This window comes from Sturnus vulgaris, chromosome 2, assembly GCF_052056855.1.
Source record: "Sturnus vulgaris isolate bStuVul1 chromosome 2, bStuVul1.hap1, whole genome shotgun sequence".
Lineage (NCBI taxonomy): Eukaryota > Metazoa > Chordata > Aves > Passeriformes > Sturnidae > Sturnus > Sturnus vulgaris.
The window spans coordinates 67,834,958-67,858,301 of NC_142244.1; the positions used below are offsets into that span (position 1 = coordinate 67,834,958).

General features: G+C 34.3%; 1 protein-coding gene across 1 annotated transcript in view; it reads right to left on the reverse strand.

Annotated features, from left to right (window-relative positions):
* Positions 1-23,344, reverse strand: part of KLHL1 (kelch like family member 1) — a 183,932-nt gene that overhangs the window by 128,224 nt on the left and 32,364 nt on the right. The window contains exon 2 of the mRNA XM_014895354.2: positions 2,334-2,516. Within this exon, the coding sequence (XP_014750840.1) occupies positions 2,334-2,516 (183 nt within the window). The remainder of the gene's footprint in view (positions 1-2,333; positions 2,517-23,344) is intronic.

The window sequence follows — 23,344 nt, forward strand, 5'->3', positions numbered from 1 at the left end:
TTTGTTTCCCTTTAGCACAGAGTTCCTATATTGTTCCTATATTGTGCAGCATTACTAATCAAAATGTCTTAAACTAAAATCTGAATTTACAGATGCTCTAACACTTATACAGCCCCAAGTGGAAGCATTAATCAACTCTCCAGTGCAAATATTAAGGTATATCTATCATTTGCAGGGACTTCAGCTCTTTTCTTCGTAGCATTTTTGATGTTTCTTCAGCAGCTGTAGAATACAGCATTTCAAGTACAATATCTAAAACTAGTGCAATTCATGTAAGTTGCCTTCACTCAAAACAACCAAATCATTGAGGGCAACCACATATTCTTAATTTTATGTTGACCCATGCTATTATTGCTTGATTAACAATTTTCATTTACCTTGGAAACAATTGGTGCTCTGATCATGTCACTATAGCCCTGAACAATATTTACTTCCCAAATGCGCAACAGGAGTACATGGAAAATGAAAGCAGAGATGAATGATGTGGGAGAAATATAGAAGCATTTTGTCAACACACAAAAATGGAATTAGAGAGGACAAAAGGCCAGGTACAGATGAAGACAGCAAGGGATTTGATAATAAAGAAGGGTTTATGTAAATAACTTGGAGCAAACGCAAAAGTTTTGAAGGATTTTGTGCACTGCTCAAAAAAGTCAATTTCCATGTCCATGCATAAAAAGAAAGGTGTGGCACCTATAGACTCGTTTGCCTCACGAAGACCATGGAGTAAATTTGCCTGGAAACACGTGCTGGATCACTAAAAAGTGAGGATAACAAAACCTGGAACAGGCTAACAAGAGAGGAATGTCCACAGGAGATGATATTTAAAAACTAAATATGTATGATTACTTGCAGTTAACCCTGCTTTGAGCAGGGAGAATTGAATCTGTAATTTCTAGGATTGTAATGACTACAGTAAAATAAACAGCTCGCTGTGCTTGTCCAGCCACACCTGTCTAAACCAACATAGAATAAACACTATTAAAACTTTTTCAGTTATTTGAGATTTGGACTTTTGAGTGCAGACCATAAAGAAGTAGAAAATTAACTGTAAAGGTGTCCAAAGGTTTATTAGAAAATCTAAAGAAGATTATGGATATTATTTCATGGTTAGTCTTCTTATTAGGGCATGTTTCCAGCTTAGGAAGGATTTGTATATACTGTAGAATTGAAATGAAAAATGTGAAATTAAATTTACTACTAAAAGGTGTGCATCCAAATATGAATAGCTGTATTAAAAATAGTAGAGGAACAGAAAAAAACTAATTTTAAAAACCCTATGATTGAAATATTTTAATGAAGGTTCTGTCTGGTTTTACTTCTTAGCATTTGGACAATAACTTTGGCCCTGCAGTCTTGTATATTGCATCATTTTTTCTTTTACTTACTGTTATACAAGTTGGAAAATAGACTATCCAGCATCTTTGTGTAGCAATCTCTGTGTCCACAGTCATTCAGGGATCTCTGTAAGGTCCAAGTTTCCAAGATGCTCTTAAAGTATTCCTCTGAACCAAGAAGTTAATTTATAAGTTCAGAAATGCACTGGCTGTTTTCCTGACTTCCTGCTGGGGAATCATAATCCTGCTCTGAATTTAGTATCTCACCAGAGAAATCAGGACATAAGCAGGGAAAAATTACCCTTGGTTTGCATCCTTATGCAGAGTTCAGACACAAAAATACTTGCTCACCTGGAAATTCTGAATTATTCTCTATTTCTGAGATCAAAATCTCAATTAAGAATAACTATTTTAAGCTCTAATTTTTATCCAAAAGCAAGCATAATTTTATAAATACCAACTGCTTTAATACCAATCTTACAGAACTTTAGAAATTATAATGTAATTTTAATTTTTATCCAAATAACTGTAATTAAAAGCAAATAAGAAATCTTTCAGCTTATTGAAAGGCACAGGCCATAGGAAGAAACTGTTCAGTATTCTACTATAAGTGCCTGAGAGACTCTGTACAACAGACTTATCAGAGGATCAAGATCTTAAGCTAGAAATGATGCTGTGTTCAGTGTAGCTATACAGCATCCCATTTCAAAAATTTCCATTCTCTTCACATAAGAATAGCATCACAGTGGGGAGAATTGTTAGTGACACTCACCATCAGTTTGCTAGTTGAGTGCTACTTGAACTTTTGAAATCTGTACAAAGAAACCCTTACTTTCAAAGCCCCAAACTTCAAACCCACCTTTTTCAGCCACTTATATTTGTGTTTAAAGCAAGAGGAAAGAATCATAACGGTTAACAGGAAACACTGTTCTAAAGAATTACACATACCTAAAACATTTATTTTTGTAATTTCAGTATTTTATGCTTATTTCATACCTATGTGCAGGTATCTTGCGATCGCCAGCAATCAGGATAACATCACAGAGCTGCTGCTGCTTCAAGTAGCTCTCCATTTTCCTGAAGGTTTGCTCTGCGTGGTGAACAGCCTGGTAGAATTCCTCGGAGCTACACGAATCCATGTCACAGTGGGGTGGCAAGGGGTGGCTGGCTCCTGACAGTCTGTAAACAACAAGAGAAACTCCATGTTGGTAAGATGTGGCCAAGTGTTGATTCCATCACAGCTTCTAGAATCTGAAACAAGTAAATCAATGCATCCTTTCCCTCTTCTCATCACTGTAAGTACAAGACAGAAAAATCTTACTGCATTGGGAGAGATATGGAAAAAGCAATCCTATCTTTCCACTGATTCTGAGCACCTGCTCTAGTTCACTTTCTCAAACTCACATTCATTTTACACCCCTTGGGAAAGAAAAATAAAATTCCAATTGACTTAATTTGTAATGAATCCTGATTATTTTCACAATGAAAAATAAGATACAAACATTTTATCCAAAAGACTTCTTAATCAAGTCTGAATTTAGCCTACAAAATAATGATGTCTATACTTAAAAGGAAAAAAAAAAAAAGAAAAGAAAAATAAACAGATCTTTTTTTCGCATTATATAGCCATTTATTCCTAGTTTGAAGTTACTCAGTTCAGTGTTACACTGGAAGATCAAAGTATCAAAGTGTCAGGAAGCACTAGTCCTTGAAGAAAGTAGGAAACCATGCTAGAATTTCTAAATAGCTCTCAACACAGATGATACCCTCTTTTACAAATATGTAATGAGATGGATTCAAATAAAGGCATTAAGATTATATATATAGACTTGTAGTGCTGAAAATTAAGGATTTCACAGATAAAACTTTTTCTTCAACTAGATATATACAAAAGAGTTTAGATAATCAATAGAAGAGCAATAGACAACCTTAGTCCATCATATGAGACATATTATTATTTATATATTATTTATATATAATCCATAATGACATATATATTATTAATGTATTAATTCAAACCAACTTAATTTTATATATTCTACTGAAATATAAACATCAAGGAGTACATAAGAAATGTTTTTTATTTACAGTAATAATACAACAGTTTCCTCACTCAAGGTTTAAATTCAGTAGGTATTACACTAAAAAAATTATATTGAAAGATGAGTAAGAAAATGCAGTCTACATTGCTGGTGCTGGGGAAAAAAAAATGAAAAATTCAATTTATGAACTGAAAATTGCACAAACATAATAATTCTTAAAAATCAGAGTGAAACACATTTATATATATATATATAAATAATAATAACCAAAAAGACCCAAACTAAATTCTTGAGATATTCTAGCAATTTGCTTTTGAATTATCTTTTGTCCAAAAGTGTTCCACATAGTCTCCTATAGTCACTGTACAGGGCTCAGCAGGTTTAAGGAGCAATCTTTTAAAGTAGCTGGAATCCTGCATAATTGAAGGTGGCATGCAGATAATTTCACAGGGAACTAAAGCAGATACTTCTCTATTTCACTGCCCTAACACCTACTTTTGCTATGTACAGGTACTAACTTAACAGGATGAGTTATCATTTAAAATTAAGTAACTTCACTTTACTTAAACTTCATTTAAAATAAGTAAATCCACTTTTCCAACACTAAGTTGGACACGAAGAAATTACCAGTTGGTTTCAATCAATTGATATTGTTATTTTTATGCTGCAAAGGTTACAATATGCCTGTCTATAGGAAATCGAACTGGCAAAACGTTATTAAATGTGATTCCTCAACAGAAACAGTTATAAAACAGTGATTTAGAAAGAAACATTTGCTTAATTCTGCTACAGGTAATCTTATTATATTGTCACGTACTTTGTGCCAGATATTTCCTGGTGAATAAAACGAACACATTCATTCTGTGAGTGACACAATTTGCTTATGTGTTTCTATGTAATCAGGACCCCAATTATGTTGATGAGAAATCCAAGTTTATTTTCACATCTTTGATTGATCAACTGATGCTTTCCCATGAAGCTCTAATGATAGAGCTAAGCTCATTAGGATGGGCAGTGAGCAGATATTTCAGCTTTTCTTTTTCTTTTCCATTTCACGTTTGTAGCCGTACCCAGATTATTTCAGCTGTATTGCTGGGGATTTAGAATGTCAAGTAATTTACAAGAAATAAATTAATGCCTAATAAATGAGGTTGATAGGTTTAAACAGACACGTTCCTTCCTCTCCTCTGGGGAATTCAGAAGTGACAACAACAGCAGTTCCGAGAAAGGAAAGTAACAGGAATGAGCAGATCTAAATGGGTTCATAGTGTTTGTTAGTTCAGAAGGTAGGTCTATGTCAGCTTAAATTTGAACAGATAGGATACTAGTTCTAAATCTTTTGGCTATTCAAAATGCAGTCTTTCCCAGGTCAGAAAAAGAGTAGTGTCCTGATTGAATTTATGCTGGTCCTGTGAAGTAAGACTGCACTGTAATAAGCTTAGCCTATTTTGTTCTTGAATTGCTAGGCAGTGCTTGCCACAAATTTTGCTCTCTTTCCTGCTAGCCATTTATAAGCAACTCTTTCTACCCACTAAGTCAGTGTATCTGTCACTTAGCAAGTCAGTAAATGACTGCTCGAAAGCAAGCCACCAAAGACCAAAGCATATTTTAAATATTTATCATTAAAAATAGCAAGCAACAAGCTTGGTAAAAGACAATAAGTTAATCTTTTATTTATCTTCTAAAAAAGCCGAGATAAAAAGCCTGCTACTTATCTTATTCAGGAGCTATCTCTGTTTCTTTTATGCTCTGTCTGCATAATCAATGCTTTAATATTAGCAACTTGTTAAAGGAAGAATTAGGTAAAGCAAATACCATTTATTACCAATTACCAGTTTATGAAAGGCATATATAGGTACTCAGGGACAATCAGCAATATGAAAGTCACATTTTCTCTTTGCATATATTGCTCTTGTTTAGGTGCAAGCAAATCGAACCACAAATGGAGTGAGAGGTTTTTTGACTGCATTCAGCAGCAACTCCAAGACAAATTTGACTGAAAATTCCCTAAGTCTTTCAAAAATCTTTTCAGCATTTGTGTACTTCAAAGTCTTGTAATCAGTGAACTGGACAGACTCCAGGTGGACTTTTTCAATAATCTTCCTCAGCTGGCAAGTGCAAAGGCTGAACTCAGTGTGGAAATTTCAAACATTTGGGAGTTGTCCAGCCTAAAACACTTTAAGTTACTTAGGTTTGATTTCCTTGTTTCTGAGCTATTAACTTTCTCAAGACTACAGCAATGCTATGAAGGGTGACTGCACCATGAGAATACTAAAAGGCTCACAAAAATTATCAACATTGCAAATAATCAATAATCTTGAAAGCTTTTTTTATGAAATGGCAAAACAGAATGCATATTGCATAAAAATTTAAAAAAAAAAAAGGAAAAAAACCTTAGCAAAACCTTAGCAAATTTGTACAGACTATTTTTCAATGCTAAGAACAGCATCCTACTCTTAAAAGAGAAATTATTACAGAGCCTGAAGGTGTAGAGAAAAAACCCAATCTTTGAGGCATCATAGATCTGAAAATAGTGCAAACAGAAATAAAAACCTAGAGAATCTAAAACATCTGACTCCAAAATGGTCCTCTTTTACTAGAAAAAAGACACTGATTTGAAGAATAGATAAATGAAAACCTTTAGCTTTCAGTAACATTATCAAAGAGTTAAAGAGAAAATGGCAGGGGAAAGGGACTTCACACACAGATTCAGCTACCTATATCTTTCTTGTTAAGTAATTAGTAAAAACAGTAGTTAAACCATATTCTAAAGAAAAGAATAAAAAAGTACTTTGAAATAGAGAATTTGCATCACTTGAAATTATACCACATTACTCTGTGTAAACAGAGGCTTAGATTTAGAAATGTTTCCATTCTGGAAATTATATTTATAGAGGTGCAGAAAACAACAGATTCATATCACTGTGTATAGCAGAAAACTTTGCAAAGTACTTAGGTATTTTAAATACTCAATTTGAATACATTTTTTCTTCATTCCACTCAAGTCTGTGACCACAAATTAAGAACTCTTTAACCAGAAAATGTCATATAATTTCATCATTGCTGGTATATTAAATCCTGTTTTATTTAATTGGTTTTTCAGTGTTTACTTATGCAGGACTGATCACGCAAAGTTATCCAAAACTTGTTCAATTTAATTTAGTGTATACTATTGAGTAAATACCCAAAATACATAGTCAAGAAACAAAATATATCCAGTTCTTCAGTGAAAGAAACGTTGCTTTGCTATTTATAACTTGCAAAGAAAAAGTATTCCATATGTAAGAGTGAAAAAAAATCTTCACACAATCCATTCCCTAAAAATTACTTATTGAATGCTTAGAAATCAATAGCCTGTGGAATTGCACCATCTAAGATGGACTGTCAGAAGTCATGGCTCTCATTAGTGATCACTTGCAAAAAGGCAAGAGGGAGTTTTGTAAAGACGTAAAACCATTTTCTTATTGCAACAGCAAGGCTGAAGTTCTGTATGTGAACAAAAGCTATGCTTCTCATTCTGCTACCAGCAATCATATCTGCAGCTACAGGCTCTGCCCAGAGTTTCAGCAGGTAGAAGTGCCACATAAAAAAAAAAAAAACCAAAAAAACAACAGAATATCAAATAGGACTTTTAAATTTTACCAGATTCACTTAGAGATGTATTGCTGCTGTCAAAAAATTTGTTAGCCACTGTTTTGCTCAAGTTATGCAAAATTCCCCAAAGCTTGCTTTTGGTAAAGAGTAAGTTTGTGGACCTGACTTCATTTAGTTTCACATATGATAATTGATTCAATTTAGTCTTTTGAGATCAGTTTTGTATTTTAGAGGGGGGTTTTGTTTGCTCTGTGTGTGTTTTTGCTTTGTCTTAATTCAGAATTTCAGATCTCATTTTAACAGCTTTTGAGACACCTAATCTATGACTCAAGAGATCACTCAAAAATCACCATCACAGGCAAAAACCAGTCAACATGGCGAAATTAATTTAATATACTTAACCATCAGAAGAGGAGGATAATGAGAAATAAAACACATATCTTAAAACATCTTCCCCAGCAATTCCCTTTTTCTGGGCTCGACTTTACTCGCCATTTCTCTACCTCCCCTCCCTCAGAAGCACAGGGAGTTGGGGAATGGGGGTTGTAGTAAGTTCATCCCACTTGGCCGCTCCTTCCTCCTCAGGGGGAGGACTGCTTACACTCTTGCCCTGCTCCAGTGTGGGTCCCTTCCATAGGGTGCATTCCTTCGAGGACTTTCAGCATGCTGCCTCCGAGGTCACAAGTCCTACCAGGAAATCTGCTCCTGTGTGGGTTCCACACCTCCAGTCAGATTTCTGCTCCAGCACAGGCTTCCCACAGTGTCGCAGCCTCCTTCAGGCACCCACCTGCTCCAGGCTGGGGTCCTCCATGGGCAGAGGTGGATCTCTGCTGGACCAAGAACATCCCTGGGCTGCAGGGGCACAGCTGCCTCTCCCTGGTCTGCACCACGGGCTGCCAGGGAATCTCAGGTCCAACACCTGGAGCACCTCCTCCCATACCTGCACTGACCTCGGCATCTGCAAGGCTGTTTTTCTCACATTTTTATTTTTCCCTGAAAATCCAAAATCTCTAAATCTCCAAAAAATGATAAATACAAATAAAAATTGAAGTAAAAGAAAAAAGTAAAAGTAAAAATTGATAGCTGATTTGCCTGATAGTATCTACAACACTGAATATTTTGTTCTGTTTTCTTGTGTTCTGCACAATATCCTCCAATCAAAGGAGTATTTTTTAAAATACTTTTTCAAATCTATTCATTGCTTTGTACAGTGTCTTTGAAATGTAACTAAGATCTCATAGAGTTTCTCTCATCGTGTAAAAATACAATTTACTGTAGTGTAGCACAGCAGAAAATTCACACCTAAAGTCATTCTCATCCTTTCTGAAACTCATTTCAACACAAAGATGATCATTTTATAAACCCTATTTCAAGTTCCAAGCACTTCCTAAAATCCAGAGAAAACTGTTGAAGGAAAGCTGATTTTTTTTAAGGTTCATCACACTGGTCATGCCAGGCACCTGACAGCTACAGTAATAATGGTACCACTATAAACTTCCATCATAAGTTAGCAGCCATCACACTTCCTTGACAAACTACACTTTCTGCCCCCTACCCCATATCTTCGACCTATTCTGCCTCTAAATAGTCTTGCTGTGCAACAGAAAAAGATGCTGGTTGGACTGCTCTCTCCCATACAGAGCTAATGTTGCATTCACTGCTTTTTCAGCTTTGCATGCCCAAACAGAGGGAGCAGTTTGTTCCAGCTGTTCCTGGAAAACCGATGATTAACTCGAGCAGAGTTCTCCTAGCTACACATAGTCATATTTTAATGACTTGGACACATACTGATACATTTTACATGTTCACATTGCTGACAGAACTTTTTATTATATTGGATCTTGCTGGAAGAATTTTTTTTTTTTTTACCATGGAGAATACAGGAAACAAAGAGCCTGCAAGCATAAAAGCCCTGCAAACAGATACTAAGTGCATATAAATCCACACTATTGAAAGTTACAGGTCTGTACTACTAATGGGGACATTTACTTTCCAATATATGTATTCTGAGAGGGAAAATGAAAGAGAGCGCAGGTAGAAATGATGCCATTACTGAGAAAATATCCATTTTAAAGAAAGCTTACAGTTGAAAAAGTTTTTAGCAACTGTTTTGCTCATGCTATACAAAATTTCCCAAAGAATGCCTTTAGTAAAATACAAGTTTAGTAAAAAGAAAGTTGTTTCCTGAAAGAAGGCAACCTGTTCTTCCTGAAAACACAATACAGAAAAAACATCACAGGAAACCTCAATTTTTAAATCTGTACACTGTTGGAGAACAACCAAGAAGCACAACCAATTTTTCTTAGGTTACTGACAGTAATATTTCTCTATTTCTAGCTCAAGACTCAAGTAAGCCTGCTTCATTAGAGCACAACCCAGCTGCTCTGCTTTCCTTCCCTCTTTCCTTTTACTATCATAGCAGTAGACAAAACTCCTGCTGAAAGGAAACAACTTAGCTTTAGATCAGGAATAAGCTTCTTTTAGAAGTAAGTAAGGTTCCTTCTTTAGATAGTCATTCTTCTGCATTCTTCCCCAATCCCATCAAAATCATTGTCCTCATTCACCAGGTTCAGTTAATGAAGATTTTTTTACTCTGAATTGAAATAATAAATTAAACAAGACTGTTACACTGCAAAAATGAAATCCCTTATATTTGTGAGACCACTTGCTTCTCACAAAAAAAACACCAAAAAAAGAAAACAAAAACAAAAACAAACCACCAAACCAAACCAAACAAAAAAAAAAAACAAAACCAGAACAAACAAACAAACAAACAGACAAAAAACAACAAAAAAAAAGGTAAAACAAAACCCAAAAGCTGGTTAATTGTCTTCCAAGCCTCTTATGCTCCTATGGCAAATAAATACATAACACAGGAAAGTGTCCTGCATTCATCACAGGCATTAAGTAGGCAAGATGCATTCACTGTGCATTCATATTTTAATCACCCATTTGATAATACAATGGGGATACACCAGCTCCATTATGAAGGCAGACTGACATCATAAAACTTTTTTAATACTCAGATTAAATATTTTTCAGCATTTTATGATTTCCTATTTCTACCAACTGAAAGTTGAACAAAAAGGATTATTAGGACTCAGAAATTCAAAACTTAATTTAACTTAACCTCAACTTGCCTACAGTAGTGGAAGTCCTCCCAGTGGGAGTTATCGTCTGGGAAGTCTGAGATGAAGGATACAGACTGTTGTACAGGAGGCTAATATTAGTGGCCAGAGCAGTTAAATGCAAGAGGTTGGAGATGTACTTCTCTTCTTCTTGCAGATGTGAAGAGCTCACAATGACTATTCTTTCCTCTGCCTGACAAGCAGAGGAAAAAAAACCCAAGAAGTAGATGCCATAGTGAAAATGAGAGAAATTCCTTTTCCTTTCCTAATAGCTCAAGAAATTCCCGGAAGTGTATTGCATACCACTGTGCACTATCAGCCGAGCAGTGCTAGCACAAACACAGGCTTCACATTCTCACCAAGCACAGACTTGCAGTTTCCTTGACGGCCAGTTGTTAATACATCTTATTCCAGACAACAAACTGCACTGAGCCTTTGTGGTTTACTTAAGTGGTCAAACATAACAAAGTAATTCTCCTATATAATTTAAATTTCAGCATTCAGCATTTATGCATATATTTCCAAAGAGAATGAGATTTTTACAAACGTATACATTAAAGACTGTACATTCAGAAACTGATGAAGCCAACACTACACACAGGAGAGTTTTCTAATATACTATGGAAGAAAATTCCCATATCTTTCAGGCAGCTCTGGCTATAATTCCATTAGCAGCTGCTATCAGTAGTATGTAATTCTCCAAGAAGTTCCACTTTAAAGCTTCATAAAATCAGTGCCAGTGCCACTGACACAGAAGCTCTCTTCTATTCCTTGCTACTCAGAATAATACAACTTCAGATTATAAAAGAGCAGTGCTGGATTTACTAGCAAGACACCTAAAATAGAGCTGCTTTTGCTTCCTTCTGTAACAGTGCCCTATTTTCTGAATGGATGGCCTGCATTATGCCTAAGAGAGATGCTTGTGCCGCGTGTTAACTATCTTGTCATGATGAATGGCCATATCTATATGGATAAACTAAGTAAATTAGCTGACATAGTTACTCATTCAGTGTGTGCACAAATACATACAAAGATGCAGATCTCTTTTTTATTAAGAGACCTTTTCTTCCAGCATTTAATTTGTGACATAAGAACTTGTATATAAACAGAAGTCATATATGTGAGTGATAGCAATGGCATTCAAAAAAGGATAAGCAAGTATTTTATGAATATTGAGCTTAGTATGCATTTCAATAAAATTTAATTGTGCTACTATATTATGTGCTGATATTCCACAGCATAGGTAGCATGTCAGAGCTTAAAAAAACATTATGACTGTGGTGGAAATCATGTCAAAGACCACTGGAAGCTGAATCTTTAAAATTCCCAGATTAGAACTCTAGTTAAGTGCTGCTGCTCACTGCACTCAGTGAGATGGGAGATCACAAAACACATGCGTGCACACCCTGCCCTTTAATAAACTGTATGAATGATTCAGCCCATGTCCTGTTGCAAGACAAGCTTTTATGGAGTTTGCACAGCATGCAGGGGAAAGCAGCACACAATCTCTTCCTGCTATTTGTTACAGATCTATCATGTGTCATATATCTTTTGGTGACTCTCAGAAATTTCACAGCACCTGTAAACCAGTGAGAAAGATATGTCTGAAATACAGAAATAAATTGTAGGTGATTTTGCCCTGCTGTTTTGAAGTGTCAGTACATTTTTTGCTAATCCTGAAAACAGCAATTAAAATTGACAGTTTGTGAATCCTGTCTAAGATGAATTTGATGGTTTCAGTTTCTACGCTGCAGGATCACTACAACACTATGAATTTAACTCACAAGCAATTAAAGTCTACATATTTCATAATAGCTACCACTCATTAACCCAGCACAAACCCAAGCTGTGTTCTTCATGCTATGATCAATATGAAAAAGGTCTAATGAATTTTTCATATGCATGCATGGTAGCACGAATACCTAGCCATTAATATTGCTTTTGTCTACCACAGTATTTATAAAATTACTATCTAGAGAGGCTGAAATCAGGCAATAAGAGAGATGCTAGACTGAATCAAATAAAAAAGATAGGTATACACACATCCACACTAAATGCTGCCCTTAATTTGCAAACTCATAGGTACGAAACGTCCAGTCAAAACCTCAATATTATGCACAGTTACAGAGAGCTACAGAGCAGCCTGTGGCATAAATAATGCTTACCTCATAGAACTGAAAAACGAGCCCAATGTTATTTTTTCCATATTACTGATTGTGATTTTTTTAATCCAAAGTGTGACACAAACATAAAAACAAAACTTGGAGTTCAGATTTTTTTCCATTAATGAAAAGTTACAAATTTCTTTGTACCCCTTTGCCTTTTGCTTAATTTTCCTTGAAAGATGAAGTAGCTGAAATACTTTTACTCTCTCCTTCACAGATTAGTCTGTAAAACCCAAAGTAAGACCTTTCCCTGGAGAAGGAATCAAGAGCAGAGCATTAGTGCTCTGACCACAGAATTAACTGCAAATAGCACAAAGAAGCCAGAGCTTTGTGATCAGGAATTTTGCAGACTTTTCTCATTTCTTTAGAGAGATACAGATATGAGACTGTCTGCTAGTCTGACACAGGTGGAAGTAGTTCCAGAAATACAAATGAAAAAGAAACAAGATATAAAGAAAGGTATATATTTTCTTCACCTGCCCTAAATTAGCTAGTTTATGAGGACTCTAAGTGTGATGGCTTTTATGGATCTCTATTTTGTGGTACTTAGATTTGCATTAAACATTTAAGGAACCTGAGAATCTTTTTTCAGTATGGGTACTCATCCTTAGGCATTTCAGTACTTAACATTGCAGGAACAGTCTCCTTTGGAGGCTGAGCTCCAGTGATGACAAAAGGAATGTTTAGATTTTTGAACAACTACATTTCTACCTACATTCTATATAATGCAACAGTGGTGTATGTGAAGAGCTGTGTTCAGGAGTATTTTGTAACAATACTGACTACTGCTTATGCTTCCTGGGTTTTTTTCTTAGGTTATTACATCAAAGCAATTCTTTTGAGGCCATTCTCTTTCTTTCTCTTTCCCGCTTTATATTTAGATAAAGAAAAAGAGAAACAAACTGCAGGTCATATACATAGAGATAAAACCTATTCACATCTTTTGCATTTCTCTGATGACTAGACATAAAAGAAATTGCAGAAATTCTCTCTCAAGGCAGCTTTAAAGCATGTTAGCAACGATTATTTGGCTATACTTTACCTTTAATCCATATGGAATATTCATTAACTTGTCAAGTGTTTTAAAAATACCCTCTCCTATTACAAAATATGTAATCCCTTGATTTCTCAGGTCTACAGAATTGTAAGCACTCACTTTCAATTAGCTTCAGTGAACCCCACACCATTTCAAAATTAAGAACTACTGGCTAGAATAAGATTTATTTTAATCAGACACATTATAAAGCAGGCAAATTTATACTGTCACTGTTTGCATCTCAAAAAGTGCCTGCCCAGTCAAGTCTCAAGTCTACTTGATTTTTTTTTTTACATGTACTCGCTTTTGCTGTCTGAATGTGCTTTCAAATGTCAAGCTAATTTCAGTGCATATGGACTAATTTGCAGAGCCTTCCATTCCCTATCTGAATGAAACTCTGTCTACACAGAACAGCGTAGCTGTAGCTGTGAATTATAGAACTATTCAAATAGTAGTTAAGACCTGTGACTGATAGGTTTTTTAATACTTATTTCTTTAACTTTGGAATAAAAATAAAATTGTAGTTCAAGTATACTTGAAAAGACAAAAAACCTAAATTTCATATCATTCATTAAGAAAATAATTTAAAATGTTACATCTTTAAGAACCCCTGCAACCTTTATGAAGCTATCAAACAACATCAAGATATGAATGCCAAAGTCAAATTTGGAGTAATTTTTCAAACTTCTTAGATCATTCATTAATCAATTAAATGATTTTATTAAGGGTTATTCATTCAACATATTTAATGTGATATCCATCAGACCCAGTATCACCGGAAATACACATTAAAATGACCACTGATTGTAGAATACAACTTCACTTATTTCTATAGTTATACAACTTAATAAAAGAAAAACATCTGAAATTTGGCACTAATATCTTAGAATTATAACTTATGAATGTTCTCTTCATCTCAATACTAGGTATTAAAATACATTACATTAATAATATTCTATTATGAAAATGTTATAATGTTATAAATGTTAAAATGTTATAAAATATAGCAGTGCATTTGAATACTGTGACTTAATCTTTCTTGAGCAATCTAAAATTCAGTAGAACAGGGAAGATTAATATAAAAACAGAGAACAGAAGTGTACATCTAATCAACCCATATTAAAAATATCTGTAACACTGTTTTTGTCTGCACCCAAGATTACAGAGATAGATTTTCACTGATTTCTTTTGTCATTCTTTGGATGAAATGCAAATACAATAGAACACATCTGAGTGCCTGAATAAATACATAAATATAGTTCAAAGGCAACTTAAATTATTTTTTAAACTAGAAAGAATCTGGACATTACCCAAATTCAGTAATAAATTACATTTTAAACACTATTTAGATGAAAGTAATCCTACTTAGACAAATAAAATTCTAAGAATATATTTAGTGCTGTTCCTTCACATGACTTAGAAGGTATAGAAAGTAAGTCCTGCCTGCAAAGAGCATGTTTCTTATGCCTCAGACTTGAGCAAGCTACTAATATCCCTCTAGGAATAAACAGCCAAAGATCATGAAGAATCAAGTAGGTACCACAGTCTTTTAGATTCGTATTTAGAATGTTTTTTTACTACATCAGTTCAAATGGAAGTTATGTGTGTATGTACACATACAGTCTTCATCTGTGCTTTCTAGTACACTTTCAAAATTTTCAAGTTAAATGAAATCAAAACAAATCTAAAAAATTAAAACAAATTAAATGTCCAAAAAGTATATATCTATATATTTTTGTCGCACAAAGATATATAGATTTACATTAAATTTGCTTTTTCAACAAGTCAAATTCAGTAATCTATAGAACAGCAATATAGAGGCTCAGCTAAGATTCTTCTTCAACCATTTTAAATCCAGTCAAGCTACAGACATACTAGCATAATAATGAATTTATTACAATTAATTCATATTGGTGCAATAAAACCAGCCCTATTTCATGTCTGACCTCACCATGTTTCATATAAAGCCCAAATGAGTATGCTGGCTAGGGTATCTCTGAGAAGCCTTTTAGTCTGTAAGGCTATTGGGAATGTCACTTCTGTCCTCAAATTTGAATAGCTCTAGGGCAATCTCATGTCAGCAAACAGGACGTGGTGGGTTTATCTCCTCAGTGTGCCAAAATGTTTGCTACCAGAGTATTCCTCCATATCAGAAGTCTGAGGGGGAGGGAAGAAGTAAATTAACAGGAAATCCTGTCTTTAGTTTAAAAAAATAAATAAAATTTAAAAAAAGAAAATTAAAGAACCAGAACAAAACCCCCAACTATAAGTAACTGATCACATCTGAAACATTTTAAATAGCTCTATGATTTGTACAGACTGCCAAGTCCTGTGCACTGCCCTGGTAGGTTGATTATTTATTCAATTCAACAGCTAATATTCATTAGCTATAGAAAGCATTATCCGCTGCCATATCCATTTATTTGCTTGAGATTATTTTGCTGAAAAGACATTTCCAGTCATAAATGAATGTTGCCATATTTTTGGCAGCTGTAAGACAAAAGAGAAGGCATTAATGCTGTAATTACTAGCCTACCTCTAAGAATGATTATAGATATGACAATTTTTCACTATTGAAACTGATGTCTGGGACAAGTAGTTTACAAAATGCATAGTAAAGAGCCCTAATTGTGGAATTCATTTCATTTAGTTGTCACTTAAAAATCCAACTTGTATGAAAAGGTTTCATGTGTGGAACATATCAAACTACTGTGCACATGCTTAAGGGCAGAACAACAAGGTGACAATCGGCAATGTTATAGCTTAGGCTCTTGGCCAGAGCCGTCTGTAGGCTAGGAGAGCTTTGTTGACAGCTTTCTTCCTGTACCTGAGCAACTTGCATTCACAAACTTAGCAGACAAATCAATCCCTGTAAGCATGACCCACGTTTCATTAGGAGTGCTGTAAAACAAACACAAAGGTTTCTGCCAGTCTTCTTTTTCTCACGCGAAGATAAATTATCTACCACTTCACGCAATATTTTCTTTCAACAAGAAGTAATGTTAACTGCAATTACTTTACAAAAATTGCTTGATTATGCATTTATTTCATGGCTTATCAAAAAACAACCTGACACTTCCAATTAAAATTCAAGAAACTTTACTCCACGTCAGTAAATTCCCAACTAGACATGGGTTTTTTTTTTTTTTTTGGTTGCTTTTTTGTTTTGTTTTTTTTTTTAGTAGAGAGGACCTTTACTTTTCACTAATGAAAGATTAAGGCATCACACCTGTATTTTTTATGCATGGTGGAGTATAATTTCTTTATTTCCAAATTATTTTGACAACATTAACACTCATTATTATCACATTTTAATAGCCAGAAACTAAAACAAGAGTTACTATTAAACAGAGCAACAAATCAGTATATTTTCTCTATGGACTGTGTGACCATAATATAGCAGTTACTAATAAATGTTTGTTGGATAATGGCAATCACTGCATACTATGTATTATGAAATTAGGTACAATTGTGCATGAGACTGATTTTTATTAATGAAATACACCTGCTAATTATTTTGCCAAGATTTGCTGTGATGGAGAAATCAATTTAAAATATTGATGCATGCATGCCCGCTAATTTTTGGGCTTCTCAGCTGTTGTATTTGGGCATCTGTCAAGGATGCATTATGCTATTGGCAGGCACAGATTTCCAAGATCCATATTTCATTGAAGCTTTACCAGTGTGCTTGACATGATCTTTTTTTCTCACTGTCAAAAAGAGCGATTCATTCATCCTATAATGATATGAAATCTCTCAATCATAACATGAAATTGCGACAGATTGTAAAATAGTAGTCATTCTTTCTGGACAGACCTTTCTGATTTAAAACACCACCACTGACAAGGCATCAACAGAAGTTATTTCTAAGGCACATATAATGCTGGGGCAAAAAAAACCCCACCAAACAACAAAAAACAACCCTGTGAGTTTTCTTCCAAAACTGTGCTTATTCAAGATTATTCTACTCGTGTATGTCTGGAAGAATCTCATCCCTAAAACATCACCAGAACACCGAAAAAAGCTTCCAATCATTATGCTTACCATTATATGCTGCCTCTGTAACAAATTTCTTGAAATGACATTTCATTATCACTTTTGATGCTTTCAGAATAGTATGCTCACCTTCCTTAAGCAATTAATGATGGATTTATCATTATGGGTTTAATTTAATGCAAATCATTGCTAAATGATATATGTGTATGGCTAGCACAAGTACATCATTAAAAAATTTCATGAACGTCATTCTATTTACAATAAAAGACACTAAAAGGTCATTAGTTTGGGTTTCATTTGTCTACTTTTTTTCTTGAGAGTATCTTCTCTGATGATTTAAAAACTAGTTATCATAGAAAAGAAGAAAAATCAATTTAGTAAATAATTTTGCAAGCATCTCAGATTATAAAAATATTTAGGGAATCATTTAATACATTAGTTTATTTAGCAAGTTGATTATACATGATGGAACTCCTAATTCTGTGGAAAACCGTCTGCACCATTGCTGAAAAGCAAAATAAGTTTAAACTAAACATTTAACTCAAAGGTCTGTTTATTCCCTGTTCTAGTGTTACAAATCACTCATTACAAATTTACTTTAATACTTAAAAGCTTTCATTGAAGTACTTGTCAATTCTAATGCTGTGCTGTTACATTTAGGATACAACTCCAATATCTGAAAGCACTTTGCTTCTAATAGAAATTCTAAATGGTGGAATGCACACTGCTGCTCCACCTTGAGCTCACTCCCCACTCCACCCTGCTCCCCTGTAAGATGGGGAGGAGAATTAGAAAAAGGTAGAACGTGGGTTGAGATAAGAACAGTTTAATAATTGCAATTAAATTATTATTATCAATAATTAAAACATAGTCATTAACAGAAAAGAGAGTGTAATAAAACCCAAGAGAAAGAAATTATGCATAATGCAGCTTCTGGATGTCTCCAGCAGCCAAACTCAGACATCCCAACTGCTCAGTTTCTGGCACCTGGACATACCGAGGTCAAAGGCCATTCCTCTTCTGGTACAGACCCCCTCATTCTTTCTCTCATACCACAAAGAACCTTAATTTTGTTCACCAATTCAAGTGTTTTAATTTAAGATACATCAAAAAGCTATGGAAAAAATATGTTAACTGCAATTAGTGGAAGAAGGACCACAAGGTGCTTCTTCCTCAAGTAAAAATGCAGTAATCATCAGGCTAAGCAATATTTCCTCACGTGAGCATCATATAAGGCTCCTCAAGCAGTAGAGGAAAAGATATACAAATATAGAATTAACACTTTTCTTACAGTCCTTCAGTGGTATCTTGGGACATAGAAACTGGAGGCTACATTTTCTTAAAAGAAAAGTTAAAACCTAGCCTTTTACCTTTCATTTTCCACGCTGCAGTAAAACTATCAAATGGAGGGAAGAAACAGATCATTCAGGCATCTGATGTCTCAGAGCATTTTCTCTTCTGGATTTTCCTTTGACTTTAATCTATTAGGCATTTATTTATTTATTTATACATTTTCGTTTATAATACATTTTCGTCTATAAAACATTTCATATGTGTGAGTTTTCATATTTATATACACATATGCCTGTATATATATATGAACAAACATACAAACACGCAGACCTATATATACAATTCACTCACAGAAAGTTTTGGCATATCACATTTAGTTTCCAGTTTAACATAAAAAAATAATTAGTGCAATTCAAAAGAAGGAGTGAAAGAAAAATTGTATCAAGCACTATTAGCAGTATTAGTGAGCTACATATATATGAGGAATTCAATAAGGTCAGTGATCATCTGTGAAGTTTCAAGTGGTTCACTGTGAAATTCATCTATTTCACATGCATTTTGCACAATACTTATGACCATAGCTGTCAGATCAGAGCATGCCTTTTTGACCTCCTCTAACCTTGATAGGTGTAGTTAGTTATTCTTAACAATGCTTTGAAAGGAAAAACCCCAAACTTCCAAGGATGCATTGTGCCATGACTGCATTGTAAGCTGCATCATCTACCTATTAAATTCCAGGTACAGTTCAAGATGGTATTATGGGTTGTATGGTTAAGACATTAATTCTCAGAAGATACCAGTAATGTACTGTACATCAGATCAGTTCAGCCAAGTTCAGTTGATGAACTCATGGTAGCATTATCTTGATTGGATTTTATGTCAAACTAATCTCAACCAGAGATTTTTTTGCTCACCTAATTTTGAAAAACGAAAAAAAAATCAATTTCTTACAATGCCTTTTCATATATGATACATTTAAGAAAGTCATAAAGCAACTGACTGCTCTAGTTTTCTTACATTCAAAACTAAAACGGATTAAAAGATTAACACTAATGCAGCACATTATGACTTTATATGACCCTTCATGCTAATTTACCCTTACCAACCTAATATTTCTACTAAATTCAAATATTATTTAGATAAAGTCTGCACATTCAACATCATTGTTCTTTAAAAAAATGTTATCATTATAAACTGCATTTTAGTATTGGACAAGCTGTGTCATCAATACATGAAGTAGTATTTCAAAAAAATCCACTACCTGGCCAAGAAAAAATGAAGGAATAAATGCTAGAATTAACCAGATCATGTTTGTAGTTTAGAAAAATGCTGTATTTTCTGTAAAAAATGTAATTTGGGCAACCAAATGTAATAAATTTCAATAGCTGCACCCATATTAGCAAACAAATGTATCAGAAACTGTGTCTTGTCTAATTGAAACATGGAGTCATAAAATTACTTAGGTTGGAAAAGACACAAGATCATTGAGTAGATTTCTTCTAGCTGTGTTCCATCACAGCTAGAGGTGAGAAGCAACAAAGTTTAGTATTTTGACAGGGGGATGTTTATATTTTGGAAGTTCATAGAGGACCTTTTACTGAAAGGAAAAGGATTTGTCTCAATTGTCATGTCGTGTATTCTTGAAAGCCTGTGTTCAAACACACCAGCAGATTATTCTGAGCTACAGACAAACTAGCTTCAAAGCCCACAAGCAACCAGCTTAAATACATCAGACCAAGGAGCCAAGTCAAATAACAACAATATAAACAATGTATGGAAAATAACATTTAAAAATCAAAGTATTTAAATCACATTAAAAGACTTAGATTAATGAATTTAGGCAAAAATAGCCATGTACTTGAATGTTCATACTTCTTTACAAGCACACTGTGATTCTTCACCCAGACAGTTTCTCCAAGAAGTAAAGGGGAAAAGAGAATGCTAGTTATTAGCACAGGGAAAGGAAGGACTCCTAACTTCTCACAGCTTGCAACATTAATCCACCTAGTAAGGTTTTCCTTTTCAGTTCAATATGCACTTTTCATTGCAAGTGCTTACTCAATGGCACAGGTGTATTTTACATCTAGATTTGTGGAATAATTTAAAATGGGCAGATTAAGAATAGATTTTTGCATAACTATAATATCAACACACAAGAAACATTTCTATGTGTCAGAGCTGCAAGTCTAGTAGGATAGATACATATTTACTGGGATATGTAAAGTTTTATACTATGTAAAATTTTATACTTTTTAAACTATGAAGTAAATTTTACTTTAAAAATTAATTTACTTTGTATCCTTGGAGAAAAGTTTTACTTGATTTTAAAAGGATGATACAGTTACTTAATCTATTTAAAGGTTTTGGCATGAAAAAACAATTATACACCAAACATCTCTATCTCAGATAAAATGGATATGCATTTAAATGCTGGTAGCTTTTATAATAAAAATTTAATTGGAAATATAAGCTACCGTTGTTAAGGAAAAGAAAAGGTAATTAAAAAAACTCAACTGAAATCTAATCCTTATCGTTCCCAATTAAAAATAACCCCCAAACCCACGTATCATTAAAAGGTTCTTATTGTCCTAATGATGTTTTGATAACACACACATATTAATCAAGGTATAGTACTTATCCATACATACCTAACCATCAACTCTTCCACTCTCAGAACCAAAAGAAACAGAACAGCATATTTATAGTATGTTTTAAAATGAACTTTGCACCTTAATTCAATTCCAGCTCTCATTGATAAATTACTAACTCAAAATTATTATGCTCTAGAGTTGTAAACCCTTTAAACATAAGACACAAAACCAGAGTCAATATAGCTTTCCCATCAAGCTCTATTATGCTGCCTAGAAGGACTCTAATTCACAGATGAAATGTGTTATATGAAATGACCCCTAATGAACTTTACAGCTGTTTGTTGCCATGCCCTGTCAATGGCTGAAACAAACATAAATCTACCCTTTCTCTTTACTCCTGGAAATGCGGTCTCAGCAGCAACCTGCCTCTTATATAAATTTTGCAAATGTGTGCAATAAGGCTGGCATGATAGCAGATACCATAATCTTGCATCAGTTCATCCTTGATTGACCAAAGAGGGCTAAGCTGGTAAGAAAATAATGCCAGGTAAAATCTGCTGCAGAGTGAACAAAATCCAAAGGATACAAGCCTAAATTAGACTCCATTCCACTCATAGATACAATGACATGCCTAACAGTATGCCTACTACTTCTAGAAATGAAACTAATAAGTGCACGTACAGGTAGAGTTGTAGAAGACAGAAAAATTTGTTTCTTTCATAATAGTTAGGATAACCAGAGGCTGGAACACTTAATTGAGCCAGTAGGGAATACTAATGAAAGAAATGAGATTGAATTTCCTTATGCTGTAGGATTGGAAAAGACATTCACAGAACATAAGAAAGACTTCCTCACAATTCCAGACTAGCAAAAATATAAAACAGAGATGAAGAGACACAAAGCCATTCTGGACTTACTAATCACAGAATCACCTGGGTTGGAAAAGACCTTTAATATCACTGAGTCCAACTGTTAAGAGTAACAGTATGTAATGGCTCAGGGTAAGAAGACTCTCCTCAGACCTGGGATATCTGTGGCTGTCCAGCCCAGGAAAGCTTCTTGCTTATGTGATTAAATACTATTCTGAAATGGAAGCCATCTCTTTAGACAGCAAACACCACTGACATTGACTATGTTACATCATGTAACTGAAACATGTCATCTATGGCTCTAGGGAAGATCATGTAGAAGGAATTTAAGTTATGAACTTGTTATGTTCTTAAACTTGAAATACACTATATTACACGTCAGTGATATCACATCTGAACAAAAATGCAACAGCATCTCTCCTATAGAATGATATTATATTGCTGTCCATTCATAGTTCTCCCACTTTACACATGGACAAAATACCAAAATCCTATTTCAGTGTACTTCACATCACTTTTGCTCACTACACATTTCCAAACCATAGTCACTTGAAATTGAGTCATCATAAATTCTGCTTCTTAAATATGAAATTGTTACTACACTGCATTTTCACAACTCTGCCTTTAAAATTTGTCTTGAGATTTTAATGCATACAATGCCAAGTTTAATGTTGGCTGAGGAAAATTAATTAATTACAATAACATGTCATTTTGAGATGCTTCATTTCAAGACCAAGGACCAGAAACAGTGTGCTGGTTCTGTTTCCCCAGCCTCCCCACATTACTTTTAAGCTTTGTAGAAATAAAGACAGCCATCAGTTGACTGAGTTATTCCCCCCAAGCTTTTAATGTGTTTTTAAATGATTTTTCTTTAGCACATACATTTTATGTATATTGATAAGATATATATTCTAAAGGATTTAAACTGGCATTCACAATTAATCTCTGAAAGCTCTTTAAGCTGTTCTGTACCATCTGGTCAATAGCAAACACATCTTTGGCAGAAATAATTAATCCAACTTCTTTTACAAATGTTGGAAAGACACAATTATTGTTTAAAATATTGCACATATTTAAATATATTTTAATCCTTCTAATCATAATCACTTTTTTTCCAATTATTTTTCTTCAAACCTATCTGCCTTTCCATAGATATGTCTTTAGTATTCACTTTTCAGCTCAACTGAATCACCTCACAATTGCCTTTCTTTAAAACCACTTCACAATACTTGCTTACTATTTAGAATTAACCACTGGCAGAATGCAACTAATTTAAAGTTCTGTTTTAATACA